The sequence below is a fragment of the Jaculus jaculus genome, chromosome 15, assembly GCF_020740685.1.
Source record: "Jaculus jaculus isolate mJacJac1 chromosome 15, mJacJac1.mat.Y.cur, whole genome shotgun sequence".
Taxonomy (NCBI): domain Eukaryota; kingdom Metazoa; phylum Chordata; class Mammalia; order Rodentia; family Dipodidae; genus Jaculus; species Jaculus jaculus.
This window is the reverse complement of record NC_059116.1, coordinates 21,573,539-21,597,883: the sequence shown is the minus strand read 5'-3', so window position 1 is coordinate 21,597,883 and position 24,345 is coordinate 21,573,539. Positions and strand designations below refer to the sequence as shown.

Genomic DNA, 24,345 nt, shown 5'->3' with positions numbered 1-24,345 from the left:
GCACGCATCTGAAGTTCATTTGCAGTGGCTGGAGGCCCTGGCGTGCCCATTCTCTCTCTCTCTGTCTACCTGCCTCTTTCTCTGTCTGTCACTCTCAAATAAATAAATAAAAATAATAAACAAAAAAATTTTTAAAAAAAGATACATTCAAGGGCTGGGGAGATGGCTCCAGGAGTTGAGGGTGCTTGCTTATAAAGCCTGTGGCCTGAGTTCAATTCCTCAGTACCCACATAAAGCCAGATGTACAAAGTAGCACATACATCTGCAGTTAATTTGCAGAGGCAAAAGGCCTTGACACACTCTCACTCTTTTCTCACAAATAAAATATTTAAAAAGACAGATTCAAATTAGAATCAAAAAATAAAATATAGAAAACCAAGACAGGGGCTGGAGAGATGGCTTAGCGGTTAAGGCGCTTGCTTGCCTGCAAAGCCAAAGGACTCAGGTTCGATTTCCCAGAACCTACGTAAGCCGGATGCACAAGGTAGCACATATGTCTGGAGTTCATCTGCAGTGGCTAGAAACCTCGGCACACCCATTCTCTCTCTCTAATAAATAAATCAATCAAATATAAAAAAAATTAAAAAAGAAAAGCAAGACATGAGAGTAGGGTTCTACAGAAAATATAACTAAATAGATATCAAACATGTGGAATGTAAAAGTACTTCCTAAACATAACAATATTGAGTGGTCTGGAGTAATGGCTCAGCAGTTAAAGGTACTAGATTGCAATGCCTGATAGCTGGGGTTCAATTTCCCAGTACCCACTTAAAACCGCATCCAAACTGTGGCGCATGCATGTTGAGTTCATCTGCAGTGGCAGGAGGCCTTAATGTGCCCATTCATCCTTTCTCTCTCTGCCTCTCTTAAACACATACATAAGTAAATATTTCAAAAAATTAAAAACTTCTAAAGAAAAATAGATGTGAGCAAATTTTAAAAAGTAAATTTTTGGTTGTCATAACTTCATTTAAGGGCCTGGGAAAATGCCTGCAAAGTCTGTCAGCCTGTTTTTTTTTTTTTTTTTCAGCCTGGTTTTAATTCTCTAGGATCCATGTACAGTCAGATGCAAAGTAGTGCATGCATGACATGTGTGTGCCCATCCACACATACATACATATACACAGATAACTTATTTAAAAATACAATCAAAATCTAAAAATAAAACGGCAAAGATTAGTATTTAGTAGAGGAGAGGTTAGAATTATATATGTTTATATAAAATATGAACTTTTAAAATATAGTTGATAAAGAGGTACAGCATATAAATGCTATAATAAAGAAAAATAACTAAAAAATCCGGGTGTGGTGGTGCACGCCTTTAATGCCAGCACTAGGGAAGCAGAGGTAGGAGGATCACTGAGAGTTCAAGGCCACTCTGAGTCTACAGAGTGAATTCTAGGTCAGCCTGGGCTAGAGAAAGACCCTACCTCAGAAAAACAAAACAAAACAAAAACTAGTCAGCAAACATGGAAAATTCAATCTCATATTTATTTATTTATTATGTTTTATTTATTTATTTATTTGAGAGAGAGAGAGAGAGAGAGAATGGGTGCACCAGGGCCTCTAGCCACTGCAAATGAACTCCAGACACATGCACTATCTTGTTTATCTGGCTTACATGAGTACTGGGGAATCAAACCTGGGTCCTTAGGCTTCACAGGCAAGTGCCTTAACTGCTAAGCCATCTTTCCAGCCCAATATCATATTTAAAAACATTCAAGGAGGCAGGAGGATCAGGTGCTCGAGGCCAGCCTGGGCTATACATTTAGCCAGGCGTGGTGGTGCTTGCCTTTAATCCCAGCACTCGGGAGGCAGAGGTAGGAGGACCGCTGTGAGTTCAAAGCCACCCCAAGACTACATAGTTAATTCCGGGTCAGCCTGGACCACAGTGAGACCCTACCTCAAAAAAAAAAAAAATTCAAATTAGGGTCAGGTATAGTGGCACATCCCTTTAATCCCAGCACTCAGGAGGCAGAGGTAGGAGGGTTGCTGTGAGTTTGAAGCCAGCCTGAGGTTACATAGTAAATTCCAGGTCAGCCTGGGCTGGAGCAAGATCCTACCTCAAAAAAAAAAAAAAAAATCAAATTAATATGATGGGCTCAATTGTGATCACACATCTGGTACTGAAGAGAATTAAAAAGGCATAGACATATTAATAGTGAGACTGTGAAGTTGTATTAGCATTTGGAGAAAAAGTTTTGCAAAATAGTATACACCGTAAGTATTTGAGTTATTCTGACCCAGTTCTGAGAATCACTTCTAAATGAAAAAATTCTAAATTATGATAAAACCCTTTTATATAGAAACAAGAATACAGTAGCACTATTTATAGGCCAACAGATCAATAGGCAAATAAACTATGGTAAATTTCTGTAATGGGACAGCATGTGGAGATTAAAAGTTACATTTAGCATAGATGTGTGTATATGGGCTGGAGAGATGGCTTAGCAGTTAAGGCACTTGCTTGCAAAGCCAAAGGACCCAGGTTTGATTCCCCAGGACCCACATAAGCCAGATGCACAAGGTGACACATATGTCTGAAATTCATTTGCAGCAGCTGAAGGCCCTGGCATGCCCATTGTCTCTCCCTCTATCTGCTTCTTTCTCTCTCTCTCAAATATGTGAATAAAAATTAAAAATTAAAAAATATATGTATACGACTATAGAAGCTAAAAATTTATAATATTTAAGACTTAGACATATAGCATATAAAAGAAACAGATGTATTGGGACCGGGAGATTAAAAGGAAAACTCCTAAAATATCCACAGTGATTGTACTGAGTTGTGGGAATGTGGGTGAGTTTTATTCTCTGCCTACTTTTTGATAGTTTCTAAAAATTTAAAAATAAGCATGTACTATTTTTAATAATGAAAACATGATTAATGCTTTGAAAAATTCTAGCTTATGCCCTAGGGAGCGTATGAAGCCACAAGGACAAGAACACACAAACAAGATTAAATGATGATTCAACTAATGGACTATGTACACTACATGCAAATAAAAAGGGGCCAGGGACATGGGCATTATAAGTATTAAGAAAAAATGTATAAAGTCTGTATAGCTAGTAGTTATACACTAATAGGTGGGCATGATTAATTAATGCCAAATTAATGAGTATTAATAGAAATTTTATATTTCAGGAGGTATCTGAATGATTGTGAAAAGTCAGACACAAACTTTTTTTTCTGTTTCCAGATATCTGGTGTACAGGTCTTAAAGTTGGAACTGAGGTGAGTGATAAAGTTGTGATTAAGAAAAAAGGGGGCTGGAGAGCTGGCTCAATGGTTAAGGGACTTGCCTGAAAAACCTAGTGGCTGGAGTTCTATTCCCCAGTACCCACGTAAAGCCAGATGCACAAAGTGGCACATGCATCTGGAGTCCGTTTGCAGCAGCTAGAGGCCTGGCATGGTGGTGCTCATCTTTAATTCCAGCACTTGGGAGGGAGAGGTAGGAGAATCTGTGGGATCAGGGCTAGCCTAAGACTACAGAGTGCATTACCCGTCAGCCTGGACTACAGTGAACTTCTACCTCAAAAACAAACAAAACAAAATGAAAAGGAAGTAAATACCATGAGACGAGATGGTCATTGCCAAAAGAGGCAGTCAATTCATCAGTGGAAGAGCCTTAAAGAGGAATGTGTAAGAACTGAAAAGCGATGGGTCAGGAAGCACATTCAGACTTGGAATTTGGTAGAGTGGTATTCAGCAGGAGGAAAATAAATTGGATGAAAGGCTGTTGAAACAATGTGAATGAAAATGCACCCAGCTACGGGTACTATTATAATCTCCCAGGTCTGGGTCTCCCTCTCTCACTGTAATCCTAAATGGACCATCTTAGGAGGTTCACAAACAGAGCAGCAGTCTTGAAATAAACTGTAATATTAGCCATTTATTTTCACACTTGGGCCTTTGAGTGTGGTAACAGTACAGTCCTCAAGATGGCAATGACACAAAGCAGGAAAGGGACTGTTTTGCAGAAAGCTGTTTCCCTCTATTTTTCCATTCTATTTCTAGGGTCAATGCAAGTATTTTTGCAGTTGAATGGAATAGCAGCTTCTAAAAAATACAAAACAGATGTCAGAGGAAGGCATTCCAGGGTGAGTCAGGAGAAGCCGTAAGGGCACTGTGTGCTCATAGCTTGCCCTATACTTTCCTTTGTTGCAATCCTGACAGATGCCCGTCTCCCCAACTCTGCCTGGCAGAACCAAGGCTGTAGTAGATCAAAACACGCCAAACTACATTTACTTCCAAGTCTGAATGTTCTATGGAAATAAAAAAATCTTGGCTGATCTCAAAAGAAATACCCTTACGAAAGGAACATAGTCTTCCCGATTCATTTCTGAGACCTAGAAAAACATGTAAAAATAAACCACTTTTGGGTAAATATTAATCATATAAAACCAACCTCTTGAAATGCAACTGGACCTAAATTCCCATAACTTTTTATTTACTAAAGTTGTTCAGAAGCAAGTGAAGTTGTTCTATTTAAGAAAATGTAATGTCCTTTGGAAAGTTATATTAACCGTAATAAGTATCATATTTTCTTGGAAAGGTTAACTAAAGTTTCTATAGGAACTCGGCCACATCACATTCTTGACACATCTGTGGTATGCATTTCTGGAATAGCATGCAATTTATGGTGCTGAGTTACAATTGATGTTCAATTTACAGTAAGTACCTGCACTTTTTGATGTGTTTTGGAGACAGCATAAAATGATTAAAATCGAAGGAATATAAAAATAGAGAAAAGTTGTGTTTATGTAGAAATGTAATAACTTTATCACAAACATTTTAAAAACTAGACTTTTTTTTTTTTTTTTTTTTTTGGTTTTTCGAGGTAGGGTCTCACTCTGGTTCAGGCTGACCTGGAATTAACTCTGTAGTCTCAGGGTGGCCTCGAACTCACGGCGATCCTCCTACCTCTGCCTCCCGAGTGCTGGGATTAAAGGCGTGCGCCACCATGCCCGGCTAGACTTTTTTATCACAAACATTTTAAAAACTAGACGCATCCCTTAATTTGTTTAAAAGTTTTCCAGTTCTTTTACACAGAAGTTCTGTTGAAGACATTAGCAAGAGTTAATTATTATTACTTTACAATGCTCCTTGTAGATACTTTCTGTTCTTATTATAGGCAGTATTTATAAAATATAACATGGGGCTGGAGAGATGGCTCAGCAGTTATGGCACTTGCCTACAAAATCTAATAACCCAGGTTCAATTCCCCAGTACCCATGTAACATCAGATACACAAAGTGGCACCTGTGTCTGGAGTTTGTTTGGAGTGGCTAGAGGCCCTGACACAGCTATTCTTTCTCTCTGTCTCCTCTTTGTTTCTCTCTGCTTGCAAATAAATCCAGCACTTGGGAGGCAGAGGTAGGAGGATCGCTGTGAGTTCGAGGCCACCTCAAGACTACAAAGTAAATTCCAGGTCAGCCTATGCTAGAGTGAGACCCTATCTCGGAAAACCAAAAATAAATAAATAAAACAGAAAAACCCATAAAACAATAGAACATGTTCCCAAATCAGCTTTCTCCATATTTTCTATTACTGTAAACTACCCCAAACAGTAGTTCAAATCAGCAATTATTTTAACGTCTTGTTATTAGGTGCATAAGCATCAAAAGCTGGGCCTGGCAGGCTATGGTCTCACAAGCCTATAATCCCAGCACTTGAGTCTGTGGAGAGAAGCGTGTGAGTTCAAGGCACGTTCACGTACACTTCTGTGACTTAGAGACAGTGTAGGGGAGCCGGCATGGGGTAGAGGGCTGCACGTCTGAGATGGCTAAGTCTGCTCTGGTCTCAGTGTCGAATGGAGTCCGTGTGATCTCTCCTGGTAGGTGGTAGTATCCTCATGCCATGGTGATCTCACTTTGGTCTGACTTCCTTCCCAGGGCACAAAGCTGTTAGTTGCCACACGCTCTCAATGCTTAGGCCTCTACTGGCACCGTGCCACTTAGGCATTCTACTGGCTGCGGCCTCAGTGCAGGTTGGGTGTGGGAGGAAACTCCATCGAGCAGGCACATCAGGGGGCATGGCTCATTGGGGGTATCTTTGGAGGCTACCTCCCACATCAATGTTTATCAAAGAAATTCCATAAACATTCAACCAAGTCTATTTTCTCCCAAATAATCAAGAGCAAAAAGAATGCTCAATGTAATTGTCTCTCACTGTACAGAAGCCTACACCCCAATCTAATTTTTCCATGATTTCTCCCAAAATGCCTCATTCAAATTCTTTCAGCACTGCAGTTGCTTCATGAGGTTCTAGCATGAGTCTCATGTAAGCTAAATGTTTCCAGATGTCTGAATCCCAAAATTCAGAAAAATTTAAATGTGACTAATTTAGTCTGTACATTTGTATAGAGTTGCCAACTTTATAATTTTTCAATTGTCAACTAAGAACATTAAAAACAATGCTAACGGGGCTGAGGTGCGGCTTAGTATCAGGGCACATGTTCAGAATGTGCGAGGGTCTGGGTTCAATCTGATGCAACCACCATGACAAAATAAAGAGACCGTTCTTAAAGGAAAGTTGTTTTGGGGGGTGGAGAGATTGTTCAGCCGTTAAGGTTCTTGCTTGTAAAGCCTAACAACCTTGGTTTAATTCACCAGTACCCATGAAAACCAGATGTGCAAGGTGGTGCATGCATCTGGAGTTCCTTTGCAGCAGCTGGAGGCCCTGGCACATCCATTCCCCCCTTCCCCCTGCTTGCAAATAAATAAGTAAGTAAATAAATAAATGAATAAAATCTTAAAAGAAAGTTGTTTTGAAATAGAAAGAGAGAGAGAGAATGGGTATGATAGGACCTCTAGCCACTGCAAACGAACTCCAGTCATATGTGCCATCCTGTGCATCTGGCTTATGTGAGTTCTAGGGAATTGAACCTGGGTCCTTTCACTTTGCAGGCAAACACCTTAACTGCTAAGCCATCCCTCCAGCCTTTAATATACTTTAAAGGTGATCTCAACTATCTGCAATTCTTTTGTAGAAGTTAGTCACACTTAGAATTTTTTTTAATATATTTTTTTCTTGGGCTGGAGAGATGACTAAGTGGGTAAGGCGTTTGCCTGCAAAGCCAAAGGACCCTGGTTCAATTCCCCAGGACCCACAGAAGCCAGATGCACAAGGGGGCGCATGTGTCTGGAGTTCCTCTGCAGTGTGGCTGGAAGCCCCGGCATGCCCATTCTCTCTCTCCTTCTGTCTGCCTCTCTCTCTCTTTCTCTCTCTCGCTCAAATAAATAACTAAAAATAAATAAATAAAATATTTTTTCTTTATTTGCAAGGAAAGGAAGGGGGAGAGAATGAGAACAGCCAGGGTCTCTTACCTCTGCAAACAAACCCCAGGTATATGTTGCACTTTGTGTATTGTTTCTGGGGAACTGAATCCTAGCTAGCCAGCTTTGCAAGCTTTTGCATGCATTAAACCACTGAACCATCTCCCCAGCCCACAATTAGAATTTTCAAGATGGAAGAGGAACCTCAATATGATTCCACTCTATTGCATGTTAATCTAAAAATAAAATATAGCCGGGCATGGTGGCGCACGCCTTTAATCCCAGCACTCAGGAGGCAGAGGTAGAATGATCGCCATGAGTTCGAGGCCACCCTGAGACCACATACTGAATTCCAGGTCAGCCTGAACTAATGCGAGATACTACCTTGAAAAACAAAAACAGAAACCAAAAAATAAAATAAAAATAAAACTTAGTTGGGGACCATGGCATGTACTGGCTGACCTGACTCAAACTAAATATTAAGAAACAAGTGACAGTACACTGCTATAATCAGAGAGTCTTGTAGGAAAAAAGCTAGCCTTCAGATACATTTCTAGCAGCACTGTCATCCACTTAACCGCTGTTGGGGGCACTCATGTATTGTCTTAGCTACCTGCACTTGCTCGCATGTCTCCAAGTGGAAAGCAACACAATGTTCAGTTCTCTGAGACAACAAAATTCCTAAAATCACCTAAAAATGGTAATAAAACAAGAGGACACCAGGGTTTAGGAAATTTATTTCAGGGAAACTGCCAGATTATTTTAAGCCCTGTGCTTAAAAATAAATCTAATTCACATGACTTAAAAGACTGAGTCCCGGGCTGGAGAGATGGCTTAGTAGTTAAGGCACTTGCCTGCAAAGCCAAAGGACCCAGGTTCGATTCCCCAGGACCCACGTAAGCCAGATGCAGTGGCTGGATGCTCTGGTGTGCCCTCTCTCTCTTTCTCTCTCTCTCTCTCTCTCTCTCTCCTTCAAATAAATAAAAATAAAATATTAAAAAAAAAAGACTGAGTCCCCAAAAGTCACTGTTTAATGAAATACCTGAAGTTTGTCTCTTGCTTTCATCTTTGCTACTACTTGTTTGTGTGAAGTTGTACTTATCTTGATTTATACAGTGGACTTTATATATAAACATTTGTTGTACCTAATAAAATAAAAATAGAAATAGACATGGCTTAAACAACGTACTATTTTTCTAATCCCTAGCTCACATGTTTTTATACTCTCCAGATGGCATACAATGCTTTTTATATATCTGTAGCATTTCTCAGTGTGGTATAAAACACCCACATTTTAAATTTCTTTTTCTTTTTCATACCAGATACATGTACCACTTTTTATTAAATATACATTTTAAACTTTTGCTTATTTTAATTTATTTATTTGAGAGGGAGAGTGAGAGAAAAGGGGGGGGGCAATAGGCACACCAGGGCCTTTAGCCACTGTAAATGAACTCCAGTTGCATGTGCCACCCTGTACATCTGGCTTATGTGGGCACTGGGGAGTTGAGCCTCGAACTGAGATTCTTAGGCTTCATAGACAAGTGCTTAACCGCTAAGCCATCTCTCCAGCTCTTAAAAAATATTTTTGTTTATTTACTTGCAAGCAGAGAGAGAGATAGAAGAGAGACAGACAGAGAATGGGCACACCAGGGCCTTCAGCCACTACAAAGTGACTCCCGATGTATGTGCCACTTTGTGCATGTATCTGGCTTTACGTAGGTACTGGGGAATGGAACTTGTGCCATCTCTCTGGCCCACATTTTAAAAAAATTATTTACTTTATTTATTTGAGAGAGATTGAGTCAGATAATGGGCCTTCAGCCACTGCGAATGAACTCCAGATGCATGTGCCACCTTGTGCATCGGATCAACCCATATTCATATATATGTGTGTATATATATATATATTTAATATTTTTTATTTATTTATTTGAGAGAGAGAGAGATACTACAGAGATAGGAAGGGAGGGAGAGAGGGAGAGAGAGGAAGAGAGAGAGAGAAGGAGGGAGACAGAGAGGGACAGAGGGAGAGAATGGGCATGCCAGGGCCTCCATCCACTGCAAACAAACTTCAGATGCGTGCACCCCCTGTGCATCTGGCTTACACGTCCATCTCTCCAGCCTATTTTTTAAAATATTTTTTATTGACAACTTCTATCAGCCCACATTCTTAATTTCTAACAATCTTTAATTTTACCTATGAGCAATACCAACAATTACAAATGAAGGTTGTTTTCTTTCTGAAAGCAGTGTATATTATTAGCAGATTGATTAACAAGTGTGTCACCCCCACAGTCCATGAAGCAACTTAAATAGGCAGAAAAGCCCATTATTTTCATGTCCCCCCATTAATTATTTTATTTATTTTGTTTTTTTCAAGGTAGGGTTTTGCTCTAGCACAAGCAGACACAGAATTCACTAATGTAGGTTGTCCTTGAACTCACAGCAATCCTCCTACCTCTGCCTCCCGAGTGCTGGGATTAAAAGCATGGGCCACCATGCCTGGCCTATTTATTTATTTTCAAGGAGAGAGAGAGCGAGAGAGAGAGAGAGAGAGAGAGAGAGAGGGAGGGAGGGAGGGAGAGGGAGAGGGAGAGGGAGGGGGAGGGAGGGAGGCATCTGGCTTTACATAGGTAGTGGGGAATCTAACTCAGGTCATAAGACCACTCTCATTATTTCTAATAAATTCACAATTCCATTTCACTTGAACGTATCACGCATCCAAGTTAGAACTACAAGTGGGAGTGTTGATGTAAGAATACACTGAAGTTTGTACGGAACTGCTTTTCTTTCATTAAACTGAATGTGGGGCTGGCGAGATTGCTTAGTGGTTAAGGCTCTTATCTGCGAAGCCTAAGGACCCAGGTTCGATTCCACAATACCCAAGTAAGCCAGATGCATATGGTGGCGCAAGTATCTTGAGTTCATTTGAGCCCATTTTTTCTCTTTCTCTCAAAATAAATAAATAAAATTTAAAAAACAAATAAACCTGAGTTATGACATCTATTGACAGCCGAACTTTTTTTTTCCAAGGTAGAGTTTCACTCTAGCCCAGGCTGACCTGGAATTCACTACGGAGTCTCAGGGTGGCCTCGAACTCACAGCAATCCCTAGTACCTATGCCTCCAGAGTGCTGGGATCAAATTAGGCGTGCGCCACCAGGCCCTGCTGACTGTGGAACTTTGAGGCTCCCCTGACACCTCGGCTTGGGAGCTTGGGAGTCGCTCCGTGATTTTTCCCACGGAGCGGTACACAGAGAGAACCTTGTGGAAGTCCAGGACCGCCTCTGAAACACCAAACCCCACTGGTGCTAACACAGAACGCTGGTACCTACCGACCCAAGGGGACCCTCAAAGCATCTGTGTCCATGACAACGCTCACAAGAGTCACTAGCGCCCTTTTCCAGCTGTCAGCATCCTCTCACCAGCTGCCTGCATCCCAGGAAGCCCAGGTGGAGCAGCTGCCAGAGGGACCAGGCGAACGGCAGTGAAAAGGCCCCGCCTCCGCTGGGACCTCCAGGCCCGCCGCACAGTCAAGTTCCCCCAGGGCCGGGAGCTCGCCGCCCGCTCCTCCCTGACGCCCGCGAGGCCCCGCCCACCCCAAGCCCCGCCCACCACGCCCCGCCCGGCGCGACCCCGGCGGCCCCGCCCTGCGAGGCGCCAGCGTCGGCGCACGCGCGCCAGCTTCCCCCGGGCTAGTTTCCCCTTCCGAAGCCGTCCGCGCCCCGCATGCGCAGTGCTCGCCGGCGGTCTCCCGTTTGTTTGAACAGGAAGGCGGACATATTAGTCCCACTCGGCTCTCTCTCTCTCTCTCTCCCCCCCCCCCCCCTCCACCCAACAACCCTTCGCACCATCCCCCCCCTCCCACCCCAACAAGGCATTCGCCGCCTCGACTCGCCCTTTTCCCAGCCGGGACCGCAGCCCCTCCCAGGAGCTTCCCCGCCGCCGTCCGTCAGCGAGCCGCCGGCAAGCCGACTCCTCGTCCTCCCTTTCAGCGTCCTCCTCCTCCTCCTCCTCTCTCGGTCCGGGAGTCTTCCCAGCGGACACCGGCCGGCCTCGCCCTGCACACCCGGGCCGGACACCCGGCGACCCGTGCAGCTCAGCGGCCACGAGCGGGCGGACAGGATGGGAGAGTGAGCCTCGATCGTCCCGGGTGTGCGGAAGAGAGAGAGCGAGAGGTCAGTCAGCTCGTGTGGGCCGACACGGCATCCGGACGTCGGGGACCCGGGGAGGACCCCCGCCCCCGCCCCGCAGCGGAACCGGAGGATGCGGGACTAGAACTCGTCGGCACCCAGCAGAGGCTGGCCTCGGGGAGCCAGCGGGCCCGGGGGGCCCAGCGGCCGCTGTCGTAGCTCCTCGTCCGCCCTTCGCCTCTCGTCTTTTCCTTCTCTCGTCTTCATTCCTCAACCCCCCCACCCCACCCCACATCGCCCCTCCCGAGGGAAAAGTCTCCACCCTGTGGGCTCGTCCTCACCGTCCGCCTCGGCTCCTCCGGGACCGGGAAGGTGGACCCCCCCTCCTCCTCCTTCCTGACCCCCTTTGCACGGGCGAAGGCTACGGGGGCCCGCTAGGCTGAGAGCGCCTGGCCGGGAAGCATCGGGCTTGCTGCTGCTGCTGCTGCTGCTGCTGCGGGGTGGGATGCAACTTTGGGCATCCGGGCGACTTTGGGTCGCTGTCACCCCCGACCCGGGGTGTGGAAGGCGGAGGTGCCCACAGTGAGGACGACGACGACGACGGGGAGCCGGGAGCACCTGGTGACCCCCGAGGTTCCTGCTGTTGGAGCCCACCGCGACTGCGAGCCCACCGCGGAGGAAGTTGGTTGAAATTGCTTGCTTTTTTTTTTTTTTTTTTTTCTTAAACCACCACCCCTCCTATCCCCACTTCGCTGCTGGTAACGACAGGGATTTGTCACCCAAGCTGCAGCAACATGTCGACTGGGGACAGTTTTGAGACTCGGTTTGAGAAAATCGACAACCTGCTGCGGGATCCCAAATCGGAAGTGAATTCGGATTGCTTGCTGGTGAGTTGCCACCGTTTCCCTTTTTGGCTCGGTGTTGGTGGGGGGGCTGTTTCTCCACCCCCCCACCCCCCGGCGCGTGGTTTGATTTCCTCTTGCGTTCAGGCCGCAGTAAATAAATAACTACATATAAATACATAAGTAAGTTCTCAGGTGTGCACGGTCATCTCGGGAAGATGCCAGGCAGACAGATTTCTCTTTTTCCCTGAAGACTTTTTGGAGCGCCGTTAAACCTCATGGTTTGGTACTTTTTAACTATTTGGCTCGGTTACTGACGACTCCCTGGACTATTTTTTATTTTATTATTATTATTATTATTTTCACTCAGCTCATCAGTTCCAAGGAGATGCTAGAAACTGCTGTTGCAGGCCTCATACCAAGAGTTAACGCGTCAGAGTTACTACTGCGCATAGTTTGTTTTGGCCATTTTAGTGTTAATCTTCCTGAGCCGTTTCACTGATTATTGGAAAGACTGCTGTCTATTGACAGAGTATTAGTTCCTAGGGGCTTACTTTTTAGACCTGGAGGCGACAATGGAGAATTGATTTAATTTTTAAGATAAACTTTTAGGAGTGTCTTGAGGCTAAGGGAACTTTTTTCTTTTTCTCAGCTATTAATTGTAAAAGAGCCAAGATAACTCCGTCACGAGCCAGCTCAAAGTTAACCTGTTTCAAAATATTGTTAGCAAAAGTATGTCACATATGTCGTAACTGACCTGTTTTGACGGTGGTGTACTTAAAATTGCCACTATAAAAGCATTTTGAAGTTATGAAGTCATGAAAAGCCAAAACGCTGCAATGAAAGGTGGCTGACAGCAAATGGAATTATTTGTGAATAGTGTTTGACCTCTGTCAATACTTAGTGTTGCAAACTGAGTTACTCCTTTTGCTTTACTGATAACTAAAAACAAATATACACAAACTGTATAATAACACTTATTTTAGGCCAAACCCAACCAGGTCATCTCTAAAATGCAGTTTCAGGAAGCATCTCTGTGGACAGTCTTCAGAGAATTACTGTTAGCTGTGCAGGGTTTTGGAATTGAGAGCAAGAGAGCAGAATAGTGCCATTGAGAGAAATGCCATCTCAAAGTCTGTTTGAATCAGAGGGAAATTTTGTAGGTTGTCTAAAATTAATAACCTGCATTTCAGTCATTCTTAAGCTCTGTGGACAGTGCACTGTGTGAGGTTTCTCTGCTAAACTTTCACACCTAATCCACGTGCTTGACTATGAAGTAGAGTGTCACAGGCGCGTGTCTCGCCCACATGGTGGATGCAGTTCATCTTGAGAAGCAGTAAGGAAGCAAGATGCTCAGTGCGCTTCAGACATTCCATCGAAGGATAGAAATGGAAGCCTTTGGAATGCATCTTTTAAGTGTTCCTCTTAATTTGGTTTTCAGTGTTTATCCAGTCGTGTCATATATTTTGTTATCATTTGTGGTGCTGCCAGTTGAACCCAGGGCCTTCACATGCCAGGCAAGCACTGTGCCACTGTTGTGTAGCCACAGCTTTGCTTTGCCTTGGGAAGGCAGCTTTGCCCACCGCTGTACCACCAAAGCTACATTTGCTTTGGATCCTCATGTTCCATGAAGCAATGTTACAGCGAAGGTTTTAGGAGCTGTTTTCCCTCCCTATTATCAATCGTCTTCTCTTTTGTCACAGCATCATTTAGTGGGAACCTCGTAGGTAGTTTTAGGGATGTGAAGAGCACCAAGGAAGTTTAAGTCAACAGGGCCAAGAGTCCAGGCTATTTAGTAGAGCAAGAATCTCACATACATACACAGGCACAAACAGATCACAGTTCACATGGGACACTTTCCAAATGATCATTTAGTATGTCTTATTTGTCTGTCTGTCTGTCATCTATCATTAGTATGTATTACCTGTCTGGGTATCTATCTTGTGTCTGTATCTACCTGCCTATCTACCTCTCTCTATGTCATAGAAACTGAAGGGGAAAATCTGCTGTGAGTTTAGAGTGCCATCACATGCTTTGTGGTGAGTAGGCTACAGAGGCAGGATAGGGAAATAGAAGGTGGGTGACGGCCTATGACGCGTTTAGGGAAACAAGATAAGGGTGAAAGGCTAGATTGGGGTTAGACTTGGAGGATTTGAATGTTGGGTTTAAGGGGTTTAAAACTGTCGCGGGTTGATGGAGATGAGCCTCTTGCTGATGTGCAAGGCAGGTGAGGAAAACAGTGGGGATACATACACGGAGACGGGGGAGGGAGCCTCCAGATGTCCATAGTAGCCCAGGTGTAACTGAAGCCCAAAACTGGGCCATGAAAAGGAGGAAGGAAGAATGCATGGAACTTGGATGACAGTGTTCAGAAGGTGGAGTCAAATGACTAAAAATGTTGAGCCTGATTTACAGAGAGAATGGTGAAAATGCTGTCATGTTTGGAAACTGCTAGAGAAGACTACACCTGTAGTAAGTTTGGTTTTAGATTTGTGTTTGAGGAGAGTGGGATGACCACGAAGAAATGGTCTGTATGCAGCGGGAGGCGCTCCTAAGCTGGAAGTCACTTGCGGTTTGGAACTGATCTAATGACCATGGACGGGAGCGACCTAAAGAGAGGGCCAAGGGTGCAAGATGAGAGGCTGAGCGCCAGCAAGCCAGGCGTTCAGTTAGGACAGGCGTCTGCTAAGGAGCCCCGTACCTCTAAAGAAAAAAAAATCGGAAAAAAGACTAGTCAGTTTGATTACCTTTTACCTGTTGTCATCTTAAAATTTTGGCCCCCTTTTCTGTTTCGTTCCATAACTTTACTGAAAGCTATCGAAAGCTGCTATAGGAATTTTATTATCCGATCACTCTGAAATTGATAGAGTAGAATTTTCTTGGGAGATGGAAATTCTCTTTCCAGTTTTACAGTGCTAGACATGAGTTTTCTTTGTATAGTATGTTATGTTTACTTGAGCATGCATTCATTCACTCACTAGTCTGCCATTTAGAATGACTCATCAGCTCACGTGGTTTTGTTCAGTGAGAAAAGTTCTTCCACTATCTAGACTTTGGACCTCTTTTAATATTGGTTGACTTGGTTGACTTTTTCTCTAGATTATTGTGACCTTTTTTTTTTAAACTGATAGATATCACCTACGTATTATGTGCCATATGCAGTATTGTAGTTCTTAATTTTTAAATTTCCAAAAATAGTAAAGTTATTACTTTTTAAAAATATTTTTATTTATTTATTTGACTTAGAAAGAAGGAGAGAGAGAGAATGGGTGTGCCAGGGCCTCCAGCCACTGCAAACGAACTCCAGAAGCCTGCGCCCCCCCTTGTGCATCTGGCTAATGTGGGTCCTGGGGAATCAAACCTGGGTCCTTTGGCCTTGCAGGCAAATGCCTTAAACGCTAAGCCATCCCTCCAGCCCAAATGATTATTTTTTTTAAAATTCTAGATCCACTCTTCATTAATGGAAGTTCTCAAACCTTTCTGTTTCTGAATGGTTTGCTAGCAGTTATCTTTTTAAACTTAAACACTTTGTGTGTTTTTTTAATTTTTTTTTTTTTGGACAGTAATGGTGAATTAATGTAGCTGGAAGAACCGTCACAAGTGGCTGTCCAACCTCTTCTTGCAGACCATACATTTCTTCCTACTTGTGACTGCAGGGTAACGGTGGGTGGGGGGTGAAGGCAGCTGTGCTGGTTCCTGAATTCTGGCACTGTGCTGTCCCTGGGTTCTTGTTTGTTACCACTATTTCTGTTTTTCACAATGTGAAAGGTAGGTGGATGTCAGTATTTCGATGCTAGTTTTTTTGTTTTTCATCCTTGGGATTCTCTTTTCCTGATTTTCATTGACCTGGTACTTTCCAATCTTTTCATTGAAGACCTATTTTTCTCTTTGCCAAAGTCTTGGGCTTGTAATGGATCCATTCTTCAATTACCTAGTGTTGCTATCTGTGTCCATGATCCTCAAACCTTTATTTTTATTCTTTCATCTTGTTTTGAATCTTAAATATCTGACTGCCTTCTAGATGTCTCTACTTGGATGTCATGTTGTTACTTATATTCTAAAAAAAGGGTTCCCCTTCTTTCTGCATCCCGTAAACTCAACTGTTTAGACATTAATATCATTACTATCTCTGTCACTAAACTGGAGGTCTTTTTAAAATTATTTTTTTTATTTATTTGAGAGAGAGAGAGAGAGAGAGAGAGAGAGAAGGAGAGAGGCGGATAGAAAGAGGGAGGGAGAGAATGGGCACTCCAGGACCTCTAGCTACTGCAAACAGACTCCAGGTGCATATGTCACCTTGTGCATCTGGCTTATGTGGGTACTGGGGAATTGAACCTAGAATTTTTGTTGTGAAGGTTTTTTTTTTTTTTTTGGCAGTACTAGCCCAAACATTTAAGTTATTATAAAAGATTTTGGGTAGCGTTTCAAAATATAGATAATTGCTGCATAATCCCTCTCTCTGCATGCCCTGCCAATTGTATTAATCATTTTGGATTAAGCTGCTGATGTTGGAATAAATCACTGGACCTCAGCTATATAGCATAATGTCCAAAATTCCTAAGGTAATGTCAGTCTTTAGACTTTGTAGGGAAGTGCCTTAAACACTAAGCCATCTCTCTAGCCCTCCTTAACTTTTTGAACAAAATTTTAAACAGTTTTATTTATTTGAGAGGGGTTGTGTCAGGGCCTCCTGCCACTACAAACTCCAGACATGTGTCATTATTCTGTGTATCTGGCTTTACATGGGTCATGGGGAATAAAATTAGGGCAATCAGACTTTACAAGCAAGCACCTTTAACTAGTGAGCCATCTCCCCAGCCTCAATTTCTTCTTCTTTTCTTTTTTTTTTTTTTTGGTTTTTCAAGGCAGGGTCTCACTCTGGCTCAGGCTGACCTGGAATTCACTATGTAGTCTCAGGGTGGCCTCGAACTCACGGCGATCCTCCTACCTCTGCCTCCCGAGTGCTGGGATCTTCTTTTTTTTTAAATTTATTTTTATTTATTTATTTATTTGACGGAGAAAGAGGGAAAGGGAGAGAGAATGGGTGCACCAGGCCTCCAGCCACTGCATATGAACTCCAGACACATGTGTCCCCTTGTGCATCTGGCTAACATGGGTCCTGGGGAATCGAACCTGGGTCCTTTGGCTTTGCAGGCAAACACCTTAACCACTAAGCCATCCCTCTACCCCCCCTCCTTTTTTTTTAAAGAGATGGAATCTCACCTTGATGCTAAGCGTTACTCCAAGAACTCCTGGGCTGAAACACACTCTGTTTAGATCAGAGTATTTTGATGTTGATGTATGTTTTTACAAGCAGTTTAAAAAACAGTCTCCTAGTTCATTTATTTAGGAAATGTTTATGTGAGGTCAAAATGTGGATTCAAATCTAGGCATTATCATGTGTCATATAGGATTTTCAGTGAGTTATTTCTAACCTCTGAAGCTTGTTTCCTGAAGTCTGTTTCAGCTTCGGGAAATTTGGGGGGTGGTATCATGTTAGACTGTTGTAAGAACCAAATAATGCGGGCAAAGCAGTGTATGTATGGCGCTCGGTAAGCGTCCGCGGAGCGGTTGCCGGTGTCGTATTTGTAGTGTTCCTGGCACCTGGGCTTCTGAAGCGCAGTCGCTCACTGCACACCTCCCACTGCAGTGGCTGCGCTTTACTGAGCCATCCAAGCCGACGTTGAAGATGGATTCCATCAGGCTTTTGGAGACTGGGCGCTTGGTTGTGCTTTGTCTTGCATGCTGAGGATTGAACCTAGGGCCTTCCAAGTTCATGGCAGGTGCTTTCCCTCTGCTACATTCCTCGCTCCTCAGTCACGATTTTTGACATTTCTACATTTTGCCAAGGGTTTAGGTTGATAAGAAAGGTAACTGGGAGCTAATCTGTCAATATTTAGTTGTTACCTTGTTTTCTTTCTACGTGTCTCTTTTGTAAGTTATAAATAGGCCCTCTTGCATGATAAGTACCCTGTGGGTGTACAGAGAGATGGCTCAGAGTAACAGCTGAGGCGTGAATTGAGCCATTCATTAATCTCGAGTCAGAAATGTTTTTAATCCAGAAAAAGGAGCTACATACAAAACTTGAATCCTGTTCTAGATTAGACTTTGTATAACTTTACTTTTTAGTTTTATCTCATTATTGTACATTTAGTTTATGGGTAGTGAAAAATTCAGATTCTACTGTGATGAATGATATAAAACCTACAGTCTAAGAATATTCATATGGAGTTCTATTGCTAAAGATAATTCACTGTTAGGGGGTCCTAACAAAACGAGGAGCATCCATTTAAGTTGACGTCCACATTTAGCTGTCGGACAGTATACATATTTATGTATAAGAAGATGAGCAGAGAGTATTACAGTTTTCTTAAGGTAAAATAGTTATTCTTGTGTGTGTATAGTATGTATGTAAGTGCATATGCATGTTTGTATGTGTGTGAACATGTGTGTGGCAGTGCACGTGCATGTGTGGGGACTGGCTGTCTATGTTGAGTGTCCTCTCTTGCTTTCTATCATTTTATTTATTTGTTTATTTATGAGAGAATGGGCATACCAGGGCCTCCAACCACTACAACTGAGTTGCAGACGCTTGTGCCACCTTGTACATCTGTCTTACATGGGTGCTAGAGAATTGAACTTGTGTCTTTAAGGCTTCACAGGCAAGTGCCTTAATCGCTAAGCCCCTCCATCATATTTTTGAGACAGGCTCTGTCAGGGCTCCTGGAATTTAACTTACTTGGCTAGACAAGCTAGCCAACAAGCCGTGGGGATCCTTCTGGTTCTGCCTCCCCAGTGCTGGGAATACAGATTCATTTCTCCATGTCTGACATTTTAGGTGGGTGCTGGGGACCTAAACTCAGGTCCTCATTCTTTGCACAGCAGGCATTTTACTCCCTAGTTTGGGAAATTGTTATTTTATAAAAAAAAGTTATTAGCATAATGTATTGAAAAAGAACATTGGACTGAAATTCAAAGCATTCTCTTTTTCTCTTTGTCTCTCTTCTTTTTTTTCTTTTTATTTATTTATTTGAGAGAGAGAGAGAGACAGAAATAGGCAGGTAGAAAAAGAAAGAGCGTGCTCCCCCTTGTGCATCTGGCTTATGTGGGTCCTGGGGAGTTGAACTTGGGTCCTTTGGCTTTGCAGGCAAGCAGCACCTTAACCACTAAGCCATCTGTCCAGCCCCTGTCTTTCTTTTCTGTTGCAGGTTCTTATTCTAGCCCAGGCTGTCTTGGAACTCAAACAGATCCTCCTTCCTTAGTCTCTCAAGTGCTGAGATTATAGGTGCGAGCCACCATGCCCAGCTTCGAAGCATTCTCAGCCTTGCCTTGCTCTTAACTCTCTGACCAACTAGTGTTTTTTCTTATCATTTTCTTTATTTGTAGAATGAAGACTTGTATCAGATGTTTATTGATGGCCTTTGTATCTCTAAAATTTCTGAGCCGTTACTATATTTCAAGAAACAATTAAAGATTATCATCGGTGCTAGGCAGAGGAAGGAGGATCACAGTGGGTTCAAAGCTAGTTTGGCCCACACACAGTGAGTTCGAGGCCAGCCTAGGCTACAGAGTGAATTCCAGGTCAATCTGGGCTGAGTAAGACCCTGTCTCAAAAAACAAGCATGCCAAAAAAAAAAAAAAAAAAAAAAAGTCACTGGTTTATTACTTAAGAACAAAAATTTAAAAGTTAAACGATGTTGGGATAGAAACAGAAGACTAGAACTATTTGTGGTCATGCTGTTTTTGGAACTAGTTCCTAAATGAAGTTTAATTGTTATATTTGGTGCTGTTTTTGAATTTTGTGGCTTATTTTTATAACTGTAAGGGTTTGTACTTTGTGAACAGAAAAAAATGGTAATCAGGTACTTATTTTGTATATCCATTAAAATAATTTGTGAGCTGGGTATGGTGGCACACACCTGCCGTCTCTGAATTTGGGGAGTAGAAGCAAGAGGATTAGGAGTTTATGATCGTCTTCCTCTACTTAGCAAGTTGGAGGCCAGCCTGAGCTGCTTAAGACTATTACAAATAACCAAAGTAAATAAATAAAACATATGCAAGCAGTTTATTTTTCTAATATACTTACTCTTCCTTTTTGGGATTGTGAACTATATAGTGCATTTTTTTATTTTCATCCCTAATTAGTAGGAAGCCAGGTATTCAAATAATGTCTAAAGTGTGATGGTTTAGAGGAGAAGTGGGCTATCTCTTTACTTGTGTTTTAGTTGGAATGTTTTGTTAACTTATGATAATACTTCCTGTACCAACTTTTGGCAAAAATTCAAAAATTTTCTCAGATGGTTGTCTGGAACTAATTTTGAAACAGTAGGTTGGTCATGTTAACTCTTCTTTTTTTTGCTGTTATTTATTCAACAAATGTTTATTTGGCATATACTGTGTGCTAGGTACCCTGATAGACACCATGGTGAGTAAAAACAAACATAGGTCCTTCCTTCATGGAATTCATAGTCTCAGGAAAGGATTAACTAAACAGCCCTTGCACTAAGATAGGGGTGTGTCAAAACTTGGGGGGGGGTAAGAGATGATCGTGCTTTTCCTTTAAGGTTTGAGACACAGTTAAAGACTTGTGGTAAAGTTGTCTAATATATAATTTTCAGATATGTGTCCGTTGCTTTGTCTCTATGAGATTCACTTGAGGAATTTGTTTAAAAATGAAATATAGCTGGGCGTGGTTTTGCACAAGCCTTTAATCCCAGCACTTGGGAAGCAGAGGTAGGAGGATTGCCCAAGTTTGAGGCCATCCTGCGACTATATAGTGAATTCCAGGTCAGCCTAGGGTAGAGTGAGACCCTTCCTTGAGAAATCAAAAAAAAAAAAAAAAGGAATATGGGCTCATGTCCAGACAAACAAAATCAGAATATTTTGGGAGTCCTAGGATTCTGCATGAGATGTTCGATTTTTTTTTTCATTTTTTATTTATTTATTTGAGAGCGACAGACATAGAGAGAAAGACAGATGGAGGGAGAGAGAATGGGCGCGCCAGGGCTTCCAGCCTCTGCAAACGAACTCCAGATGCGTGCGCCCCCTTGTGCATCTGGCTAACATGGGTCCTGGGGAACCGAGCCTCGAACCGGAGTCCTTAGGCTTCACAGGCAAGCACTTAAACGCTAAGCCATTTCTCCAGCCCGAGATGTTCGATTTTTAAATATGTGCAAGCTTGAAAACTACAGTGGGAGAAACAGATATTTTTGCTTGGTTAGTGATTTTTATAGTGAAACATTTCAAAACACATTAAGTAGGATATTGAACCCCTTTTATCTAGAGGCTGCACTTCTCAAAAAAATTTGTCTCACTTAACTCATCCTTCATTTAACCCCCTTTCTTACTAAAATGTTAAATTCTAGATATTATCATTTCATCGCTAACATACTTTAATAAGTATTTCTTAAACAACAACAACAGGCTGGGCGCCTTAACTGCTGAGCCATCTCTCCAGCCCAAGTTATTAAAAATTTGTATATAGTTAGTTGATTAAAATTGGGATCTGAAGCTGGGCGTGGTGGTGCACACCTTTAATCCCAGCACTCGGGAGGCCGAGGTAGGAGGATTGCCATGAGTTCAAGGTCACCCTGAGATGACAGAGTTAATTCCAGGTCAGCCTGGACCACAGTGAGACCCTACCTCGAAAAACCAAAAAAACAACAACAAAAAATTGGGATCTTTACAAACTCCATGGTCCACATGTTGCTTGTCTTTTAAGTTTTGTTTATTTTTATTTATTTATTTGAAAGTGACAGGCAGAGAGAGAAAGAAGCAGATTGGAAGAGAGAGAGAGAATGGGTGTGCCAGGGCCTCCAGCCCCGCAAATGAACTCCAGATGCATGCGCCCCCTTGTGCATCTGGCTAACATGGGCCCTGGGGAAAGCCAGGCACTGTGGTACATGTCTTTAATTTCAGCACTCTGGATGCTGAAGTAGGAGGATTACCATGAGTTCAAGGCCAGCCTGAGGCTACAGAGTGAAGTTCCAGGTCAGCCTGGGCTAGAATGAGACTGCTTTGAAAACAAACAAACAACAACAAAAAAAAATAAAAATAAAAAGCATATGATACTGGCTGGTCTGTCCTTCATGATGTTCTGGTTGGTTACTGTGTTCAGGTGGCAACAGCCTATAATAACTGCTCTTTGACCCTTATAGCTAGTGATTCCATCCTTTGATGGTTTTTAGCTGAATCAACTATTTTATCAGGGATAGCAAAATAGTGATTTTGTAATTTTATTATTCTGTTATTCCTTTCACACTGTGGAGGCCAGAGGACAGCTTCATGGTGTCTGTGCCCGTCTTCTCTCACTAGCTGGCCCTCAAGCTTCGGAGTCTCTTGGCTTTGCTTACCATTGTCATAGGCCTGTTGGGATCACAGATATATATGCATGTCACTTTGCATTCAGCTCTATGTGGGTGTTGGGGAATTGAGCCCAGGCCAGGCAACTTTGCAAGCAGGCACCTTTATGGCTGAACCATCTCTGCAACCCCTCCTTTAATGTTTATTAACAAACATTCTTGGGAGGAACTTTAATGCATCAGCTGGCCTGTTTGTTTCCCTTGAACTACAGTTAATGTTATGCAGGATGAGTGTTTCAGGTTGTAATTGCTACTTTGCAGAGAAAGGCATTTTGGAGTCATTCTATGATAGACTTGGCACAGCCAAACGGGGTATTTTTGAGGGACGTTTAAGAAGAGAACTACTGAAAGGTGTAGACAGTATTTAAGGAAGCCCTTAGGTGGCTGTGGCTCAGTGTCCCTGGACTAGTCACAATGGTGAAGAGAGGTGCTGGTACCTCTGGGCCTGAAGGGACCAGAGAAGAGGTTCAAAAACTAAGAGGGTGCCCCTATGAGAAAATACGGTATGATGGGCTTTAAGTAAAAAGAAGCATTTTGATATGGCAGGTAGTGGTAAGGGATCCTGGGAAATAGTTTTATAACCCTTATTCTTCTCAGTCTTCTCCTACTGTATGGGATCTTTCGTTGCCTGAAAAGTTAGTATGCAAAAGAGCATATGCGGTCTGTAAGGCGCAGCAAATGAAGTGAGCCAGCATTTATCACTTTCTGGGTTTTGCTTTATATTTCGGCATCATTGTGGAAAGATTTAAAAAAAAAAAGTTTTCTTCTTGTGTTTTGACTGACTTTTGTCTTCTTAATAATTTGTCCTGTTTAGTCGTCATTATTAATTAGGTTGAAATTTGTTGTTGGTTGTTGTTTGGTCAACAGAGCTTTGTTTTAACTTAGTTTAACTTACCATTGTGCATGAGCGTGGTGGTATGTGGGGGTGCACATGTGGGTCGGGGTGCTGTCCACCTCCTTAGAGACAGGCTCTTTCAGTGCCTGGAGCTCACCCACTAGGCTGGTTGGCCAGTCAGGCCTAGAGAGCCATCTCCGCTCCCCAGCACTAGGATTGCAAGCATGCACTACTGTGCCCATCATTTTTTTGCCGGGGGGGGGGGATTTAGGTAGGGTCTCATTCTGGCCCAGGCTGTCCTGGAATTCACTATGGAGTCTCAGGGCGGCCTTGATCTCACCACAATCCTACCTCTGCCTCCCTAGTGCTGGGATTAAAGGCGTGCGCCACCATGCCCAGCTATCTATGCCCATCATTTTTACATAGGTACTGCAGAGTAAACTCCGGTCCTCATGCTCGCAAGATACTAGGGTTCTCTAGAATAACAGAAATGATAGAGTGGGTATGTGTTATAAATGGTTTTTTTAGGTTAGTTTATAGGATAGGGGCTGGGCAGTCTAACAATGGCTTTCTGTAGGCTTGAGCATTGGGGAACCCAGTAGCTGCTCAGTCCACCAGACTGGATGCCTCAGCAGTCCCAGTCTGTCATTAGAGGCCTGGAGGATTCCTGGAGAGCTGCTGGTCTTTGGAAACTTGAGGAAGCGGATTCCAGTGTCTGCAGCATGGATGATGAAGGTTGTGTTCTCTCGGAGCTTTGTCCCGAGCTTTGTCTCGGAGCATAGTCCACCGGTTCCGGGAAGCTCCTCTCGTTAGTTCTTCCTGGAAATGCCTTCACCCATGTGTCCAGGAGCATGCCTCTTACTCGGTTCCTGGTCTGATCACATTGTCAGCAGA

At 43.0% G+C, this 24,345-nt stretch overlaps 1 protein-coding gene and 1 long non-coding RNA gene across 3 annotated transcripts in view; one reads left to right on the top strand and one right to left on the bottom strand.

Annotated features, from left to right (window-relative positions):
- Positions 1-10,831, bottom strand: part of LOC123455131 — a 34,407-nt gene extending 23,576 nt beyond the window's left edge. Inside the window, exon 1 of the long non-coding RNA XR_006633691.1 lies at positions 10,616-10,831. This is a non-coding gene — a long non-coding RNA (uncharacterized LOC123455131). The remainder of the gene's footprint in view (positions 1-10,615) is intronic.
- A 1,280-nt stretch (positions 10,832-12,111) lies between these two features.
- Rock1 (Rho associated coiled-coil containing protein kinase 1) overlaps positions 12,112-24,345 on the top strand; it is a 131,347-nt gene continuing 119,113 nt past the window's right edge. For both annotated transcript variants that reach the window (XM_004654825.3, XR_006633659.1), the window contains exon 1: positions 12,112-12,300. In XM_004654825.3, the coding sequence (XP_004654882.1) occupies positions 12,208-12,300 (93 nt within the window). In that variant the 5' untranslated portion in view covers positions 12,112-12,207. The remainder of the gene's footprint in view (positions 12,301-24,345) is intronic.